General features: G+C 38.6%; 1 protein-coding gene across 4 annotated transcripts in view; it reads left to right on the top strand.

The window, feature by feature from the left end:
* Positions 1 to 19236, top strand: part of VSTM4 (V-set and transmembrane domain containing 4) — a 166772-nt gene that overhangs the window by 52631 nt on the left and 94905 nt on the right. For all 4 annotated transcript variants that reach the window (XM_069067243.1, XM_069067244.1, XM_069067245.1 and 1 more), the window contains exon 5: positions 18445 to 18478. In XM_069067243.1, the coding sequence (XP_068923344.1) occupies positions 18445 to 18478 (34 nt within the window). The remainder of the gene's footprint in view (positions 1 to 18444; positions 18479 to 19236) is intronic.

Here is a 19236-nt window from a genome sequence, read left to right on the forward strand (position 1 = left end):
AGAGACAGAGAGAGAGACAGAGAGACAGAGAGACAGAGACAGAGAGACAGAGAGACAGAGAGACAGAGAGAGACAGAGACAGAGAGACACAGAGAGAGAGAGAGAGACAGAGACAGAGACAGAGACAGAGAGAGAGACAGAGAGAGAGAGAGAGCTTTTAATCTGTGCTGGTGAGTGGAGTACCATATTGATGGAATCATGGGTTCTTCAAGTAAAGTGAAAGAATTAGTAATAATTTGGTTGAGACCACTTGATTTCTTGATTAAAAAAATAAGTAGAACATATGCTCTAAGCTAACACCTGGTCATAGATGCATATTTGATTAATTAGGACTCAGTATGTTCTCAAGTGCATTTAGCAAGTACATTACGTTCCAAAAGTTGACAAGCTTAGACCTCAAAATAACTTTCCCTTTAAAAAGTGTTTTAAATAGTGGATGGTATCCCAGGCAAGCCCACAAAGACCTACTATGTGCCAAATGTGATTGGAAAATGATATCTTAAAAAATAGTAAAAAAAACAATATCATTGCAATACTCAAATAATCAGATGGATCTGGGATCTCCTGCGTGAAGGAGTATTCCCTCCAGTGATATGGAATACAATCCATTTATGTGTGTAGGTTGATACAATATTAGTAATTAGATATAAATGGAAAACATTAAAATCCAGGGATTTAGAACAGATGAACTCTAAAATTCCTTCTAGCCTTGAATCTAGGTTCTTATTAACAAGAAATGGGTATTCTGTTTATCTTTGATTCCAATGCTTAATGATAAACAGGTTTAATTGGGTGGACCATGAATAGGTAGGTAAGACTTGTAGAGATGCTGAGGGCACTGTTCAGGACTTTAGTAGCTGATGACACTCATTCAAGACATTCCACTTCCTTTGCCTTGAAACTACTCATACTTATTAGCCAATATTAGAATTTGGGAGGGGGGGATGTTGTTTAGGTTCACATATGGAATGAAGAGAGGGAGGGAGGAAGAGAAATGTTTCAGTGTAAGGTAGCATGTAGCATGGAGAAACGGTCCTAGCTCCATCATATCTTTCCCTTTCCTCTGTCTCCTTTCTATTCACACAGCAACTCACACTATCTATCACACTCCTCTTACCTAGACTGTTGTATATCTCCTAATTGTACTCACCAAATTCCAGGCATTCCCTTCTCTAATTCATCCTCCATATAAGAGCCCAAATCCATCTTCCTAAAGCAAGCACAACCAGGTGGATGTCTTGCTCAAGAACTTGGGGTGGCTCTTTATTATTGTTAAGATAAAAAGGACTCCCCAGCTAGACATTGGCAGCCTTTCCTTGTCTGGGGGCCATCCTCCCTTTTCAGATTTATTATACATTACTCTACATGTCAGATTGCCTTACTTGCTTTTACCCAAACTTATTGCTCCATGGCCTGCCTCCGTGCCTTTGTCCAGTTATCTTCTCTTGTCCAGAATACATTCCTCCCCATCTCCTACCTCTACCTCTGACTCTTAGAATCCCTAGCTTCCTTCAAGGCTTAGCTCAAATTCTTCTTCCAGTGGGACATATTTCCTCTTCCAATAGTGCTGTCTCCCTTCTCCTTGAATGATCATGCATGAGTATCTGTTTCTGTATTTTACCCCTACTCCTAGTAAAATATAAACATGTTGAGGTCAGGGACAGTTCTCCATTTTGTCTTTGCATCCCTAAAACCTTGTACAGAGAAGTCACTTCATAAATGTTGATTAGATGCCAGGGTTGACAGTCACCTCCGACTGTGTTTGTTCTTGGAGATCCTTTTATCTCTACCATTCTCTAGGAATAGATCTTTGCCAACTAGGTAGATTGATTTTTAGCTGTGCCAGTCTAGGGGTATGACCTTGGGTGGGACTGGGGCCAGTTAAGGTCAAGCTGGCAGGTATCAGTAACGAATATTCAGGGTGGATATTAGACTGAGTGATTAGTCAGGCAGGCAAGAGTTGAGATCAGGAAACTCAGACAGAGAATGGAACAGGGGCTGACCAGATGGGCCAGTATAGCAGTCTTGACTAGGACTCTACCAATAGAAAATCTGTTCCTTAAATGGAACTGTTCACTGATTCACTTTTGTTTCTGTAACATCAGTACATAGCACAATGCCTGGCACTATAGATACTTAATAAGGGCTGATTGATTGATTAGAACAAATAGGATGAGCAAGAAAGGTTGCATATGGGGAGCTAAAACTGAGCACATAGGTACATGCTAAAGTGGTCGTGGATGGAGCCAGAGAAGCCAGTAGTGGCTGGGTTTAAGTTAAATACTGTAGCTGGGATGGCTCCCAGAGAGATGGGCTATGCCCATGGAAGTTTCCTAGCAAGTACTATCTTTTATATGAAATGTTTCACTTTTCCTGGATAATCTTAACTTGGGCTTGTCTACGCTGTACTTAAAACAACTGTTAGTTGGGGTGTTGGAGGGAGAAATCTGGATCCAGTGGGTTTTTGGCAGCTAAGTGAAACAATAGATAGTATGTGGGACTTAGAATTAGGAAGACCTGAGATCATATCCTGCCTGAGTCGATCATTGGCTGTGTGAACTTGAGCAATTCATTTAATCTCTGTGTGACTCAGTTTTCCTCATCTATAAAATGGAGATAATAATAGCACCCACTTCCCAGGATTGTTATGAAGATTAAATGAGTTAATAGAAAGCACTTTGCAAATCTAAAAGCATAAATACGATTTTTTTATTATTATCATTTCTCCTTTAGCCTAGGAGTCATCTGAGTCTTGTCTTGGAAGGTGGAGCAGATGGAGGACTCCATTAGGGTCTGGATGAATATAGAATTTCCTGTCTTTGTGATTGTCGCTATTTAATTCATTCCTAAGAGCTTGAGTCTGTGCAGAGGGATATTTTTCTGGTATCTTGAAACACTGCTCATGGTTTGTGAAATAGAGGAGAGAATCCAGTTTTGATTTTTACCAACTATGTTGATATTGACAAATACCAATGAAGTCAATATTTACCCCTCAATCCCATCTGCTCAAATCCTTCTTGGCAGTCCTGTCTGAACAGGCTATTACAGTGGTTATGCCTGCTCTTGGCCAAATCAACCAGTGTGAGAAGAGGCCAAGGGAAGTCCAAAACTAAACCCAGAGTGCCAGCACATTTCTCTCTGTAGACTCTCCTCTTTTTGTTTTTATTCAAAAGCTAGTTTAACTTAGCTTTTTTATATACCTTATTTTAAAGGGTAGATTTGTTTTTAATTAAACATACCTGTTGATTTGCCGAGCAGAAATATGCTGTTTAATTCCTTTCTAGTGCAATAAAGCTTGTTGTGTTCTTTCCTTAGTGCCAACAATACCAGGATCTCCTCATTATGGGTTAATGGGTTTTGTAACTATGAGTCACTTTGAAAAATACAAAATATTGTGGCCAACAGGCCTCCATGATTTATTCCTAAAGTTTTCCCAAGCAAGTTGTCTTCGAAAGAAGACTTTAGTTTGGAATCTAATAAAATACAGACTTGCCTGTTTATTGTGGTTGCAGCCATCTCATACAAAATATTTCAGCATTTCATCTTTTCCCCCCTTGTGGTAGAGTGGGAATTGAACGAATAGGAGGGCTAACATTTTTTTTTTCATGTAAAACATTTCCATATTAGTCATTTTGTACAAGAAGAATCAAATACCAGAAAAAGAAAGAAAATGAAAAATAGCATGCTTCAGTCTGTATTCAAACAATACCAGTTCTTTCTCTGGAGGTAGACAGTGTGCCTCTTCATGGGTCCTTTGGAATTTTCTTGGATCATTGGATTGCTGAGAATAGGTACGTCATTCACAGTTCTTCATCGAACAGTATTGCTGCTACTGTGTATAAAGTTCTCCTGGTTCTGTTTACTTTACTTTGCATCAGTTTGTGTAAGTCTTTCCAGGTTTTTTCTGAAATCATTCTGTTCGTCATTTCTTATAGCACAATAATATTCCATTACTATCATATACCACAGCTTGTTTAGTTATTCCCCAATTGATAGCTGTCTCTTCAATTTGCAATTCTTAGCCACCACAAAAAGAGCTGCTATAAATATTTTCTAACAATTTTGAAACCTCATATCTCAATGTTACATAAGGATTCCAGTTCCCTTAACTAAGGTGCTGGATTGCAATGATTGACTCTTGGTAAGAGTCTCAGGAGAAACTCATAGACTCAAACAAACCTGAGGTTGGTGTTTTACTTTCATGTTCAGTGCTCAACTGGGGTTAGGGTAGAAAGAATATTGAAATGTAGATCATTTTGCTAGTTCTCCTGCTGGGAGAACTAAGTGACAAAGCAGAGACAACTAACTGATCATTCAACAAGCATTTAATAGGTACCTGCTGTATACCAAGCTCTGGCGATTTAAATAGAAAACTGAGATCATCTCTTCTTTCAAGGATCATTTTATTTGGTAAGATGAGTAATTCTGAAGATTATTCACACACTGCTGGATAATATTGCTCTTGGTAGGAACACATTTATTTTTCTTCTTTGTTTCAGACCTGTGATTTCATGGATATGGAATTCTATGGAAACTCCATTACTGATCATTTAAACTAGCACCTCCTCTGTAATTTTATAGTCTTTTTGAGTTACCCAAGGTACTAAGAGGTCAAAGGACTTTTCCATACTTACTTAGCTAGTCGCTATCAGAGGCAAGATTTGAATTTGGGTCTTCATGATTTTAAGGCAAACCTTCTAGGCTGCTGCTCAGTAAAAGCAAAGATAGCTAGCAAAAGGGACTCTTCTCCCTCTCTGCAACTTAATTGTAAACTTCTTATTGCCTAGTTAGACCACAGGAGTCTCACCAGAGGTGAAGGTTTTTAGAGAAGTGTCCATTTGAATATCTACAGCAGCTAAAATACCAAGTACCATGGCCAAGAAATGGGGAAATGTAGAAAAGTAATTCGTTTAACATATATGAACTGTGTGATCATTATTTGTAAGACACTATACTAAGCATGGCATGACCTTCTGAGATGTCCAGAAGGACTGTTTTAACAGTATTGTGTATGTGTGTTTACATATGTATATGCATCTACATTTATATATACACATACATGTATATATGTGTATATGTATATCCACATAAATATATGTATATGTGTATATATTATCTCCCTAGTACAGGCTTTGTCTCTGAATTGACTGATTCAGTTGAATCCTCCTTTTAAGTGGTCTTAATAAATAAATGTCGATTGTATCATCAGTCAGCCAAGAAATTAATCTACTTGACTTGTTAAGCTATTCATAAGAAAATACCAGATCCAGGTGTTTATGTTTGCTGAAATGTTTTTTTCTTTTCAGTCCTGTCTGACTCTTCATGACCCACTTTGGGGTTTTCTTGGCAAAGATGCTGGAGTTTACAATTTCCTTCTCCAGTTCATTTTGCAGATTAGGAAACTAAGGCAAATATGGTTAAGTGATTTGCCCAGAGTCACATAGTTAGTAAGTGTCTGAGGCCAAATTTGAACTTAAGAAGCTGAGCATTCCCAACTCCAGGCCTGGAGCTCTATCTACTAGACAACCTACCTTTTATTGTGTAGAGGAAGTCAAGCGGGGTCTCTGGTCTAAAAAATAGGGTAAAGAAAGCGCATTTTTCCCTATTGGCTCCTCTACTTTCTTATTTCATCGTCCAGGTTGAATTCAGTCCATTCAAACTTGTCAAGATTTTCTTGGAGTCTAACAGTTATCCTACATAGCAACTATCCCTCCTAACTTTGTGTCAATTTTGTGTGCTGGCAAGCAACAATCTTAACAACTATACTGTTCATGACTTTATCCAAGTCATTAATAAAATTAATAATATAATTTCTTATTATTTATGTTTTTGGAAGAAAGAGTCATGGATTTAGAATTGGAAGGGACTTTACAAGTCACCTCATCACAGAAACAAGAAGCACAAAATCTCAGAGATCAGAGCCATCTACTCTAATCCTGATTTGTACAAGAGTACCTTCTATAGCATTCCCAACAAATGGCCATTCAGACTCTGTTTAAAAATATCAGTCATGAGAAGCCTACTCCATCCTGAGGCCATTCATTCCACTTTTCAGTTGTTCCTTACCTTGAATCCAATTTTGTTTCTCAACAATCTCTGTGCATTGCTACTGGGGTCAGACAGAAGACTAATTCACCTTCCATTTGATAACCTTTAAAATATTTAAAGACAGCTGTAATCTTTCCACTAAGACTTCTCCACTCCAGATTAAGCACACCCCATGGCAAAGCATTGAGGGCCTAGACATCCTGGACATCCTCCTTTTCCACTTTCTTTTATCAATTTTCTTCCTAAAATTGAATTGAACACAATAGTCCAGATATAATCTGACTATGTCCGACCCTTAGTGTCCATGTTTGGGGTTTTCTTGGCAAAGATACTGGAATGGTTTGCTATTTCAATCAGCTAATTTTACAGATGTGGAAACTGAGGCAAGCAGGATTAAGTGACTTGTCCAGGGTCACACAGCAAGTAAGCATTTGAGGACAGATTTGATCAAGAAGATGAGTCTTTCTGACTCCAGGCCCACTACTCTCTCCACTCTATCACTAGAATCCAACTGTCAGACTTAATATTTTTATTACTTAAATTTTGTATTATTAAATCTCTATTCTTCCACCTATCCTGTTGAGACCTTTGGATTCCATCATGTTAGTTATCCTTAGTTTTACATCATCTTTACACTTGACAAGCATATCATCTGTGCCCTCACATCTAATTCACTGATAAAGAAATTAAATAATACAAAGCCAAGGAGAGATACCTAGGATATTCCCCTAGAAGCCTCCCTCCAAACACACTGAGTCCTTAATGACTGTTTTTGGGGTTCAGCCAGTCAGCCAGTTTTGAATTCACCTAACTGCCTTTCCATCTAGCCCACATCTCTTTCTTCTTCAGTAGAAAACATTCTAAAATATTTTGCTGAAATCTTGTGAAGCCATGTCTACCAAATCATCCTGGTACATGAGCACAATGACGCTATGAAAAAAAAAGTTAAGGTCAGCCTGGCATGAACTATTTTGCTAATGGATCAGTACTTCCCTTTCTGGCATTAAACCATCCCTTTAATAATACATTCTGGTAATACACCCTTCTCTCCCCTCCTCCCACCTTCCCCCTTCCCCCAGAAAATTAACACATTTTCTTTTCTATAACATGCAGGATCTCTCCAGTTACCTAAGATCCTTCAAAGATGACTGGAAAAGGGTCAGCAATCATGTTCACCAGCTTTTTTTTCAGTACCCTGATAAATATAGTTCATCTTGGTTAGGCGATTTGAACTGATCAAGGTGTTTTACTCCTACACTTTCTCCCTAATTTTCCTTTGGTCCTGATATATTGAGCAGAGAGCAAGTCTCAGCACCAAGGACACCTTGGTTCAAGTCCCACATCTTATACTTTCAGAGTGTGTGACCCTGGGCAAGTCACTTATCCTCAGTGCTCTAGGCAGCTTTCTAAGACTGTCAGTGCCAAAGAAGGGACTGATTTGCCTTGGTAGAATGAATTTCCTCATCTGAAAGTCTACAATATCAGTACCATCATAATAAGAAGAGTTAACATTAATATAGTGCTTCAGGATTTCAAAATGCTTTACAACTGTAATTTCATTTTATTCCAAAACAATCCTATGATTTAGATTCTAATATTATCCTCATTTCACAAATGAGGATGCCGAAGCATACAGCAGTCATGCCACTTGTCCAGGGTCACACGGCTAGAAGCATCTGAAGCTAGATTTGAGTGGGGGTCTTTCTGACTCCAGGCCCAATACTGTACCACCTAGCTGCCATAGGTCTAATTCCTCTCCCTATCAATTCTCCATTAGTTTTTTTCCTTTGTCTTAGCAGAGAAAATAGAAGCAAAACAGGAGTTGAGTAGTTCTTCCTTTTCTAAATTTCTTTCTTTGATCTTCCTCTTTCCCCCAATATGTTATTGTTCAGTTGTTTCAGTCATGTCTGACTCTCCATGACCCCATTTGAGATTTTATTGGCAAAGATACTGGAATGGTTTGCCATTTTCTTCTTCAGCTCACTTTATAGGTATGGAAACTGAGGCAAACAGGGTTAAATGACTTGTCCAGGTTAATACAGCAAGTAAGTGTTTGAGGCCAGATTGGCACTCATAAAGACGAGTCTTCCTGATTCCAGACCCAGTATTCTATCCACTGTTCCCCCTATCTGCCCTTTCCCACAATATAGATACCAGGGGTGGGATATCTGCAGCCTTGAGGCCACATGTGGCCCTCTAGATTCTCAAGTGCAGCCCTTTGACTGAATCCAAACTTTACAGAGCAAATGTCCTTAATGAAATGACTTGTTCTGTAAAACCTGGACTCAATTAAAAGGCCACACCAGAAGGAACTAGAAGGTTACATGTGCCCTGAAGGCCACAGGTTCCCCACCCCTGGGTAAAACCATATATTCTTTGTCATTAGCATTCTTCACCACCTTTAGTCTATTCTGAGCCTGAGTACTCCTGATATTATTCTTAGTGTAAATCAAGGTCACATAGCAATGAAATAGTTGACACAGAACTCAAACCAAGGCCTCCTAGTTCTAGAAGATTCAGAATTATTCTACCCACCCTCATCCAGTCCCCACAGAATACCTGTGGGGGCAAACAAGAACCTTTATATACTATATGTGGGACGGGAGGGGGGCACTTCTAGTCCTGTTTGAAAAGCTCCATTGGGGTAAGGCTTCTATCTTATTTAAACTCTGTTTCCCTTTGAGTCGTCTTCTTCTTCTTGTTCTTGTTCTTCTTCTTCTTCTCCTCCTTCTCCTCCGTCTCCGTCTCTATCACCATCTCCTCCTTTTCCTTATTCTTCTTCTCCTTATTCTCCTTCTCCTTCTTCCTAAAGATGTTAGAAGGTGCCTATTGTCATTCTTTCCTCCTTATACATCAGTATAGGGAAGGGATTGGATCTATAATTTAATTCATAAATGTCATTTTTGAATAAGAAAACTCCCTCTACCAATGGGAGGCTTCATTTTCTCTTCAACTTTTAATTTTAGAAAGGTGACTTTTAGAAGGTGAATTTTAGAAAGGACACTTAGAAGTTAAGTGACATACTCAAGGTCACACAGCCAATATGTTAGAGGTGGACCTTGAACTTGGGTCTTCCTGGTTCCAAGGCCAACTCTATTATGGCACACTGCCTTATGTATGTTCTGCTTCATTAAGGAAAATTTCATTAAGTATGTACTATGGACTAGGTACTATCTTGGGCACTGAAGATATAAGAACAAAGGCAGAGGTAATAACAATAAATAGCCCCTGCCCTCATGAAGCTTACCTTCTGCTAGAGGATACAACATAATAGAAACACAAGATCATCTGAAGGAAGAGAGAAAAATAGCAGCTAAAGGGATTGGGAATGACTTCTTGGAGGAGGTGACACTTCAGCTGTACTTTGAAGGAAGCCAAGGATTCTAAGGGATGAAAGTGAGGAGGGGATGTATTGCATGCGTGGGGGAAGGTGAGCAGTTTGTGAGACCACAGATGAAATGATGAGTTGTCAAAAATCAATTAAGCATCTACTGTCTATGGACACTGTGATAGGCGCTAAGGGTACGAGAATGAAAATGGAACACTGCCTGTCCTCAAACCATAGCTTTGACTTACCTTTGTCGGCAAAGTAAAGTCTCTGCTTTTTAGTATGCTGTCCAGATCTACCTCAGCTTTCCTTCTAAGGAACAATTCTGCATCTTCTAGAATTGGAAGACTTTGGTTTGAGTTCTGTGTCAATTATTTCATTGCTATGTGACCTTGATAGGCTTTACATTCTATCAGGAAGATACATACATATACACACATATATGTAAGTATGTGTGTTATATATGTGTATACACACATACATACTATATATGTGTATATAAATACATATCCATACACACACAAACATGAAGGCTTGCCTACTGCTGTTTATCCTTCATTCTTGAAGAGGACCATGACATCAGGGAGGTGATGCCATGACATGCAAGTGAATTGGACTTAAGTGAGGGAGGGTCGTGCAGTCACCAACCTCATTTTCTCCTCCAGAGCCATCTGTGTCCAGTGGCCAGATATGGATCAGGAAGACTGGAGAAGGCCCAGGATTAAGTGGGTGACTTTGCCCTTTTCAAGCTAAAGTCTTTAACAGGACTCAGTTTGACTGAGGCAGTACCCTTTCAGTGATTAAGACTTAATAAAAAAATGAGGCAAAGAATGACCTCTAAAAATAGATTTGGGAGGGGAAGACCCTAAAGATTTCTGGGGAAAACAGAAACAATTATTATACAGACATACACACACAAGTATATGCAAGATATATGCACAGCCTATACAAGGTGATTTGGGAGGGAGAAGGCATAATCATATGTAGGGCAGGGTGGATCAGAGAAGGCTTTGTGCAGAAGGCAGTCTTTGAGCTGAACTTGGAAGGAAACTAGCAATGCTAAGAGGCAAAGGTGAAGAGGGAGTGCCTTTTTGGCAAAGAGGACAGCATGTGACAGGGAATATGGATAGAGGATGAACTGTCATGTATGGGGAACAGCAAAAGGGAGTGAGCAGAACAGTAAGTTGATTTAGTAGGAATATTGGGCGCTAAAGAAATTTCAGAAACTATTGAATGAACCGTATGTGAATGTCCTTAAGGGTGGTCACAGCAGGAAGATGGAATTCCTTTCAAAATCACGTAAGTGGTTGGCCTGTTTTATTTTTGTAGAGTCAGTTTAGCCCTAGAAGAAAAGCTGCAGTTGGTGATGGAATGAGCATTGGTTTTGAAGTCTTCTTTCTGAATCTCTGTTCTTGATACTTACAAGCTGTGTGTCCAAATTCAGGCCATCTTACCTATTGGCCTCAGTTTCCTTATCTATGATAGGAGGGAATTGGATCCCCTTCAAGGTCCCTTCCAGTTTGAACACTCCATGACTGTAAAACTTCTTTTTGCCTTACTTCACACAACATTGGTGGTGTCAGCGATGGTCCAACTCTGTGGTTTATTTGTTACTCATGATGGTTTAAGTCAGAAAGAACTGGTCTGGGTGTAGAGATGATGCCAAGCTGAGCTTGCCACACTGCTGGTTTCAGACTCTTGGCTTTTTATTCAGAAACTAAACAGATGTGAAAAGTTACTGATGGAACTCCTACCATGAGACTTTGGGGAGTCCTTTTTCCAAATCCAGCTATATTGTAAAGCCTTGGTGGTCAGCAGAGCAACCACAGGATGCCAGTACTGCAGATTCTACTTATATTTTCTTTTCTTAAACACACACACATGGTCAACGGGATCCATCATTCTTTGGATCAATGTGAGGAAAACCCTAGTCTTGTGCTTGGTATTCTGCTCAAAAATCACTCAAGCAGAATTATATGAAACTTGATCAAGCAGATGTAATTTTTGGTACAAACACACAAAACCCTCTCAGAGTAAAAGGGCAGAGGATGGGCTAGGGGGAAGGAGAGGTCAAAGGGAATAATAATTTTTCCCTGTAGGCAAGTCTTGAATGAGAGATAATGTGGCCTCTAAGAACAACAGATATCAAATCAGAGGACTTGGGTTTGAATCCTCCCTTGACTGTTTACTATACATATCTGACCTTGGGCAAGTCACTTTGCCTTTGTGGGCCTCAGTTTCTTCATCTGTAAAATGGGGGTGTTGAACTGCGGGCCCTTGAATTCAATTCAGCAAGCATTTACTAAACTGTTACTATGTCTCTGCTACCTCTGAAATCAAATACAAACCCCTATGTTTGGCATCTAAAGCCCTGGCTCCAATCTTATTACATTTTACTCCTTTTTCTGTAGTTCAGTCAAACTGGCCTTCTTGTTCTTTACGCAAGACACTCAATCTTCCAGTTCCTTAATTTAACACTGGCTGTCCCAATCCCTGGAAGACTTGCTTCTTCTCTCTACTTCTTAGAATCAGCATTGAGTCCCTTTCTATGTAAGGTCTTTCATGATTCCATTGTAGCTAATGTCTCTCTCCCCACCATTGTTGTTGTTCAGTAATGTCCAACTCTTGTTGATTCATGTGACCCCATGAATCAGAGCACACCAAGTCCTCCACTATTTTCTGAAGATGGTCCAAGCTCACATTTCTTGCTTCCATGACACTATCTATCCATTCATGCTCTGCCATCCCCTTCTCCTTTTGCCTTCCATATTTCCCAACATCAGTCTTTTCCAATGAATCCTGCCTTCCCATTATGTGGTCAAAGTATTCAAGCTTCAGCTTCATTATTTGCCTTTCCAATGAATAGTCCAAGTTAATTTCTTCAAGTATGGATTTATTTGATCTCCTTTCTGTCCAGGGGACTCTCAGAAGACTTCTCCAGCACCACAATTTGAAAGCATAGACTCTATAATGCTCAGCTTTCTTTATAGTTCAACTCTTACAACCATACATTTCTACTGGAAAAACCATAGCTCTGACTATCTATACCTTTGTTGGCAAGGCAAAGTCTCTTAAAACAAAGGTTTTAAGTATACTGTCCAGATCTGCCATAGATTTCCTTCTAAGGAGCAAGCATCTTTTAATTTCATAGCTGAAGTCACCATTTGCAAAGACCTTTGAGCCCAAGGATATAAAATCTGGTAATGCTTTCAGTCCTTCTCTTTCTATTTGCCAGGAAGTAATGGGGCCAGATGCCATGATCTTAGTCTTTTTAATGATAAGCTTCAAGTCAGATTTTGCATTCTCCTCTTTCACCCTCCTCAAAAGACTTTTTAGTTCTTCTTCCCTTTCTGCCACCAGAGTAATATTGTCTGCATATCTGAGATTGTTGACATTTCTCCCAGCAACCTGATATGTATTCTATATATTCTTATATAGGTACATGTCATCTCCTTTGATAGATATAAGCTTCTAGAGCAGAGGTTTAACCTTTGTGTTTTTAGTATTTAGCATAAATCCTGGCAAAATAGTAGATACTGTCACCCATTCCTGGAATACATTCTTTCTTCACATTTACTTTTTGGAATTGCTTGTTTTCTTCAAAGCTCAGCTCAAGGACTACCTTTCTCATGAAGTTTTTCCTGATCTCCCAGATGGTGGTGCCTTCTCCCTCTCAAATAACTTGTGTCTACTATGCCTATATTTGTATTTGTGTACATGTTGTCTTCCTTGTGTCTACTATGTATATATTTATATTTGTGTATATGTTGTCTTCCTGGTAGAATGTAAACTCCTTGAGGGCAGGGACCATTCCATTTCATCTTTACGTCTTAGGACCCATCACAGTGCCGGCATATAGTAGGCATTTAATTGATTGATGGAAATCAGTTAATGAAAAATGCTTGTTGATTGCCAGATTTGAGAACACAAGGACAAAGCCCAGAAAAGTCACATTCCTCCTTTGGCTGTAAATACTTTAACTAAGAGGTTTCTGATGGTTTTGACATGAAATACTCAAGGACTAGACCTGTGATTTCTTTGCTCTTGAAATCTTCCAGTGCAAAATCTTCCTCTAGTAATACAAATGTGTACATTCTCTGAAATTGAGTCTTAGGAAGTTTTTAGCACTGAAAAACTAAGTGACTTACCTAGAATCATTCAACCCGTATATACTCAGGTAGGATTTGAAAACAAGTCTTGTCAATTTTGAGGCCATCTTTCTATTCATTAGGCCTGGTTGTCTCTTTTCTATGGTGACTTCCCATCCTTGTTTAATGAACAAACCCAAAGGCACTTTCCTTCCATGGCCGCTCTTGCTACCCTGACTGGTCTATCTCTCAGAAGGTCTTCTTAGACATTGGCTACCCAGTTTTAGGCATGAGATCAACCCTCAGCAAGATTGGGAAGCCTTCAGAAATTTGTCTTTGACTCCCCTGATTTTTCTGTGTTCCCTTAGCTTGTGGTCCCTTCTCCCCTAACCCACCTGCCCACATAATGGTTTCTCCTATCTTGGGATTTCTCTTTCTTTTCCAATCAAAATCTAATTACAAGAAAGAACCAGATGTTATTGAGAAGTAAAGTATAGTGGGAAGACTACTGAATTTAGAATTAGGGGACCGGTTTTGAATTCCTACTCTTCCACTAATTAGCTGTGTGACCTTGGACAAGTCATGTAGCATCTATGAGCTTTATTTTCTTTGTCTGTTAAAGGATAACAAAAAGAAGGTTAAGTGTTTGGACTAGGTGACCTCTAAGGTACTGGCTAGCACTAAATCTATGAATCCATAGGGAAATAAAATTAAATTAATGTGTTTTTTCTTCTAAGGGTATTTGAATTTTAATTATAATTTCTGATTACGGAATAAAGGGCTTTATTAAAAGTATATTTGACATCATTTAACAAATGAAGGGGAGAAAAATATGTATATACATATGCATCTTTATATTGAGTATATATATGTGTGTATGTATATATGTATTGTTATATACATATATGTATGTATATGTATACAGCAGGGATGGGTGGGGGGAGAGGTTAAGGAGGCCTTCCTAATCCTCCTGAATTTCTATCACTACACAACAGTTATGTCTCCACAAGTCTTGGGGTGCTGCCAACAAGCTCTGTCTAGTCTCTCACACCCCATAAAAACACAACACGCCACTGTAATATCCGTTTAACTTCTCTAGAGCAATGCTAGTCAAACACTTCAGTTATGTATCAGTTCTGGAAGAGACCTCAGAGAGGTGAGGCTACTATGGTAGACTTGCCAGCCATCTTAAATTCACAAGGAGCCTCTGGGAATCTCCCCCAAACCCCCATCTCCCTGGTTTATAGAGTATTTTCTTGGGACTGCAGGGAGTGGCTATGTGTGCTCACTCTGCCACCTTGTGGCCATTCCCAGAAGATGTGCCTTCCTCTTCCTCTTTTGGTCCCTCCCCCTGTATAATCTGTATCTCAGGTAACTTTTTATTCCTCATACTTATCCAAGCTTCAAAAACCTCCTAGACCCTATACAAAGATAAGATTGAAATGGGTACATCATTTAGACATAAGGGATGATAATATAAGCAAATTAGGAGAGCAAGGAATAGTTTACTTGTCAGGTCTGTGGAGAATGGAAGCATTAATGACCAAACAAGAGATAGAAAACATTAGGAAACACAAAATGGACAATTCTGATTACATTAAATTTGAAAGGTTTTGGGCAAACAAAACCAATGCAAGTAAGATTAAAAGGAAAGCTGGGGGAAAATATTTTTACAGCTAATGTTTCTGATGAAAGCCTTATTTCTAAAATATATAGAGAACTGAATCTAATTTATAAGAATACAACTCATTCCCCAATTGATAAATGGTCAAAGGATATGAACAGGCAGTTTTCAGATGAAGAAATTAAAGCTATCTATAGTAATATAAAATGCTGTAAATCACTATTGATTAGAGAAATGCAAATTAAAACAACTCTGAGATACCACCTCATACCTATCAAATTAGCTAACATGACAAAACAGGAAAATGATAAATCTTGGAGAAGATGTGGGAAAATTGGAACACTAATGCATTGTTGGTGGAGTTGTGAACTGATCCAATCATTCTGGAGAGCAATTTGGAACTATGCCAAAAGGGCTAAAAAACTGTGCATACTTTTTTGATCCAGCAATACCACCACTAGGTCTGTATCCAAAAGAGATCATGAAAAAAGGGAAAAGGACCCACACGTACAAAAATATTTATAGCAGCTCTTTTTGTGGTGGCCAAGAATTGGAAATCGAGAGGATGCCTATCAATTGGTGAATGGCTGAACAAACTGTGGTACATGAATGTAATGGAATACTGTTGTTCTATCATAAAGGATGAGTAGGCAAATTTCGGCAAAACCTAGAAAGACTCCTAAGAACTGATGCTGAGTGCAGTGAGCAGAACTAAGAGAATATTGTACATAGTAACAGCAAAATTGTGCAATGATATGATAGATGATAGATTTAAATCTATGATAGATTTAGCTCCTTTCAGCAACAACAGTGATTAAAGACATTTCCAAAGACTCACAATGGAAAATGCTACCCACATCCAGAGAAAGAACTATGGAATCTGAAGGCAGATCAAAGCATACTATTTTCACTTTTTAAAATTATTTTCTTTCTTGTGGTATTTCCCTTTTGTTATGATTCTTCTTTCATAACATGACTACTGTGGAAATATATTTAACATGATTGTACATGTGTAACCTATATCAAATTGCTTGCTATCTTGGGGAGGGGAAAAGAAGGGAGGGAGAGAGAAAAATTTGGAATTCAAATTTTTACAAAAATGAATGGTGAAAATTATCTTTACATGTAATTGGAAAAAAAGTATTATTAAGGAAAAAATACCCGTCCTAGAATGGAAGTTCCTTTAAATCAGCAATCCTATTCACAGAGTTGCTTTTAATCAAATCTTCCAGTAAATAGAATCAAATCATTTCCCAAAGGGATTTTTTAAAAAAGCAGAATTCACGGGGCTATAGAAAAAATTTAAACTTACAGAACATTTGAAATTCTTAAATTCATGTGTCATCCACAGACATAGGTCAGAAATGCATAGAGGTAAATCACAGCCCATCTTTAGATTATGCATTTTTCTTCTTTAAGGAAAAGTTTTGGCTTATTTCCTCCTTTCTTGGTTTTGACCTCAGCTGTTGATCTCATATGTAAAATCATAGTCTTAAACATTGTTTCCTTTGTCAAACATTCAGACCATTTCTACTTGTTAAAAACAACCATGTGCAGATCACTGCATTTGACAGTGGGAATATTACCAAGAAGGTCAGATGTTGAGGTTCCCTCTTGTAGATTTTCCTGCTTACATTCTAGAATGGATTTTTAAAAACATCTACCTGGAAATAGAAATGGAATGCCTAGAAAAAGAAGCAGGGATCATTAGAAGCCAATATCGGTTCACTAAGAACAAGTCATCCCAGACAGCTTAATTTTCTTTTGGACAAAGTTATTAAATGAGCAGATCAAGGGTAAGAGTTTGAGAGGTGGAAGGGACCCTCAGAGGTCATCTTGTCAAGCCCCTTCATTATATAGATGAGAAAACCGATGGCCAGAGAAGTTAAATGACTTACCACAAGTCAACAAGAAGTAAAAGACCTTGGATTTGGTCCCTGCTCCTGTCACTTAAGATCCTTCAGTTTTTACATTGTTCCATACTACAGATACCACAGATAAAATCTATTTGTACTCTCACAAGGAATTTGCCAATGTTCCTTTTTATGTCCTGGTAGAAAAGATAGAGGAAATATAGACAAAATGATAGTGTTGTCAGGCTTAACATAACTTGTTAAAGAACCATACCTAAAGACAACTGAGTAATCAATTGATTTCAACTGGAAGGAAAGTCTCCTCTCTCACATTTTGTTTTTCCACTGAGACACTATGATTATCCATTCTGTGAGAGCCCTGTTTCTGAGAGAGAATTCATTGAATGACAGGGTTAGTATCAAAAAAGACCTTAACAGGCTAAAATGATGGCCCAAATCTTTTAAGATGAATTTACACAGGGAGAAATGATAAGATTTATAGATGGAAAAAAGACCTAATAATCATTTAGAACAGGAGTCCTTAACCTTTATTGCATTATGGGCTCTCTTGGCAATCTGGTGAAGCATGTGGACCTCTTCTCACAATAATTTTTTCAAATGCATAAAATAAAATTCACAGGATTTCAAAGGAAACCAATTATAGTTAAATACATCTGTATATCAGGAAGACTTATCTTCCTGAGTTCAGATCTGATATCAGACACTTATTAGTTGTGTGACCGTGGGCAAGTCACTTAACCATATTTGCCTTAGTTTCCTCATCCATAAAATGAGCTAGAGAAGGAAATGGCAAATCACTCCAGTATTTTTGTCAATGAAACCCCAAATGGGGTCACAAAGAGTTGGACATGGCTGAAAAATTACTAAAGACCAACATTTTTTTTAAAGTTTACAGACACCAGGTTAAAATCTTTGATCTAATACAACCCTCCTATTTTGCAGATGATGTGACTGAGGCCCAGTGTCAATAAGTAACTTAAAGTGTTACAGAGCCTCTCAGGAGTCAGCATATTCTCAAACAATTAGTACGGACAGGATACATGCTTTAAGGCTGTATTCTGTGTGGTAGAACTCTTTGATAACTGATGACCCACTTATAGAAGAGGGTGATATTACAATGTATAACAGGGCAGCTGAGTTCCATCTAGGTCATAATTTTCCTTATGTGAGAATTCCTGTTGACGAAATTTATCCCTGGATTTTGGGTGGATTTCCATGACCCTTCTTCAGTTGTAAACTTGTGTTTCAACATCACAATTCCATTGGTATCGAGGAATTGTTGTTAATTCCCTACGTCCCATTTCTAGCATGTCAGAGGTGAGCACAAGATGGGTCCTGTAGGGCCCCATAGCTAGTGACTGTCTTGTGGTAATACACAAGCAGCTTCCCCAAGCCCCAGAATCTCTGGTAACTCCTAAAACACTTAGTTATGAAATAGCATTTATTTACAGTCTTTTGTTTGTTTTGTTTTTCCTTTTACAGTGAAACATTATTTGGTGAAATGCCCCCAGAACAGGTAGGACTATTTTCTTCCTATTTCCAACCAGGGAACCTAGAATCATTTTACTTTCTTTTGCTATTAAAACAAAATTGGCTATACTTGTATCTTTGCCTAAGAGACCTGCATATTATTCTCTTGATGTTTTAAGCATGTACCCAGAAACATATGCCTTGCAAACATATTTGCTCCCAGCTTCCAATTCTTTGGGCTATCCTCTCCAATGCAGTGCAGTGTTTGTGTCTCATTGTTCTCCAGATAGCCTGGCCTATATCCTGCCATCTCTCCCTACTCTCATTTAAACCTCCCTGTCCTGTGTTCCATTCCCTGGATACTATGCCTTCTGCGATATGGTAGTAATTCTTTTTGGATTAATCAAATAATCTAATCTTTACTAATATTCTAGTTATCCAAGGGCCTTTATCGCTTCCAGGTAATGCAATGCCTTAACCCAGTACACAAATTGGGGAAAACTCAAAGAATAAAGATTCTAAGGGGGCAGAAGTTGTCCCATTTAGAGGGTAACAAATAAACCTTTGTTGAAAGGGATTTCATTTTACTGAGTGGAGTGGAAGATCAGACTGGAAGTAGGACTGGAAGTAGTAGGCATGTTCTATGGGGACTCCTCAGAATACTATACCCCCACTAACCAAAGTTCCAGCAAAGAAGACTTATATGGGAAACTATGTGGCATCCAAGAATCAGATCTCTTGGTTTTCCCTTAGCATCACATGGGATGGTGTTTCTATGGATCTCCTACATGATGGCATCGTTTT

The sequence above is a fragment of the Petaurus breviceps genome, unplaced genomic scaffold, assembly GCF_028583685.1.
Source record: "Petaurus breviceps papuanus isolate PSGF00001 unplaced genomic scaffold, PetGlider_PUasm1.0 90740, whole genome shotgun sequence".
NCBI lineage: Eukaryota > Metazoa > Chordata > Mammalia > Diprotodontia > Petauridae > Petaurus > Petaurus breviceps.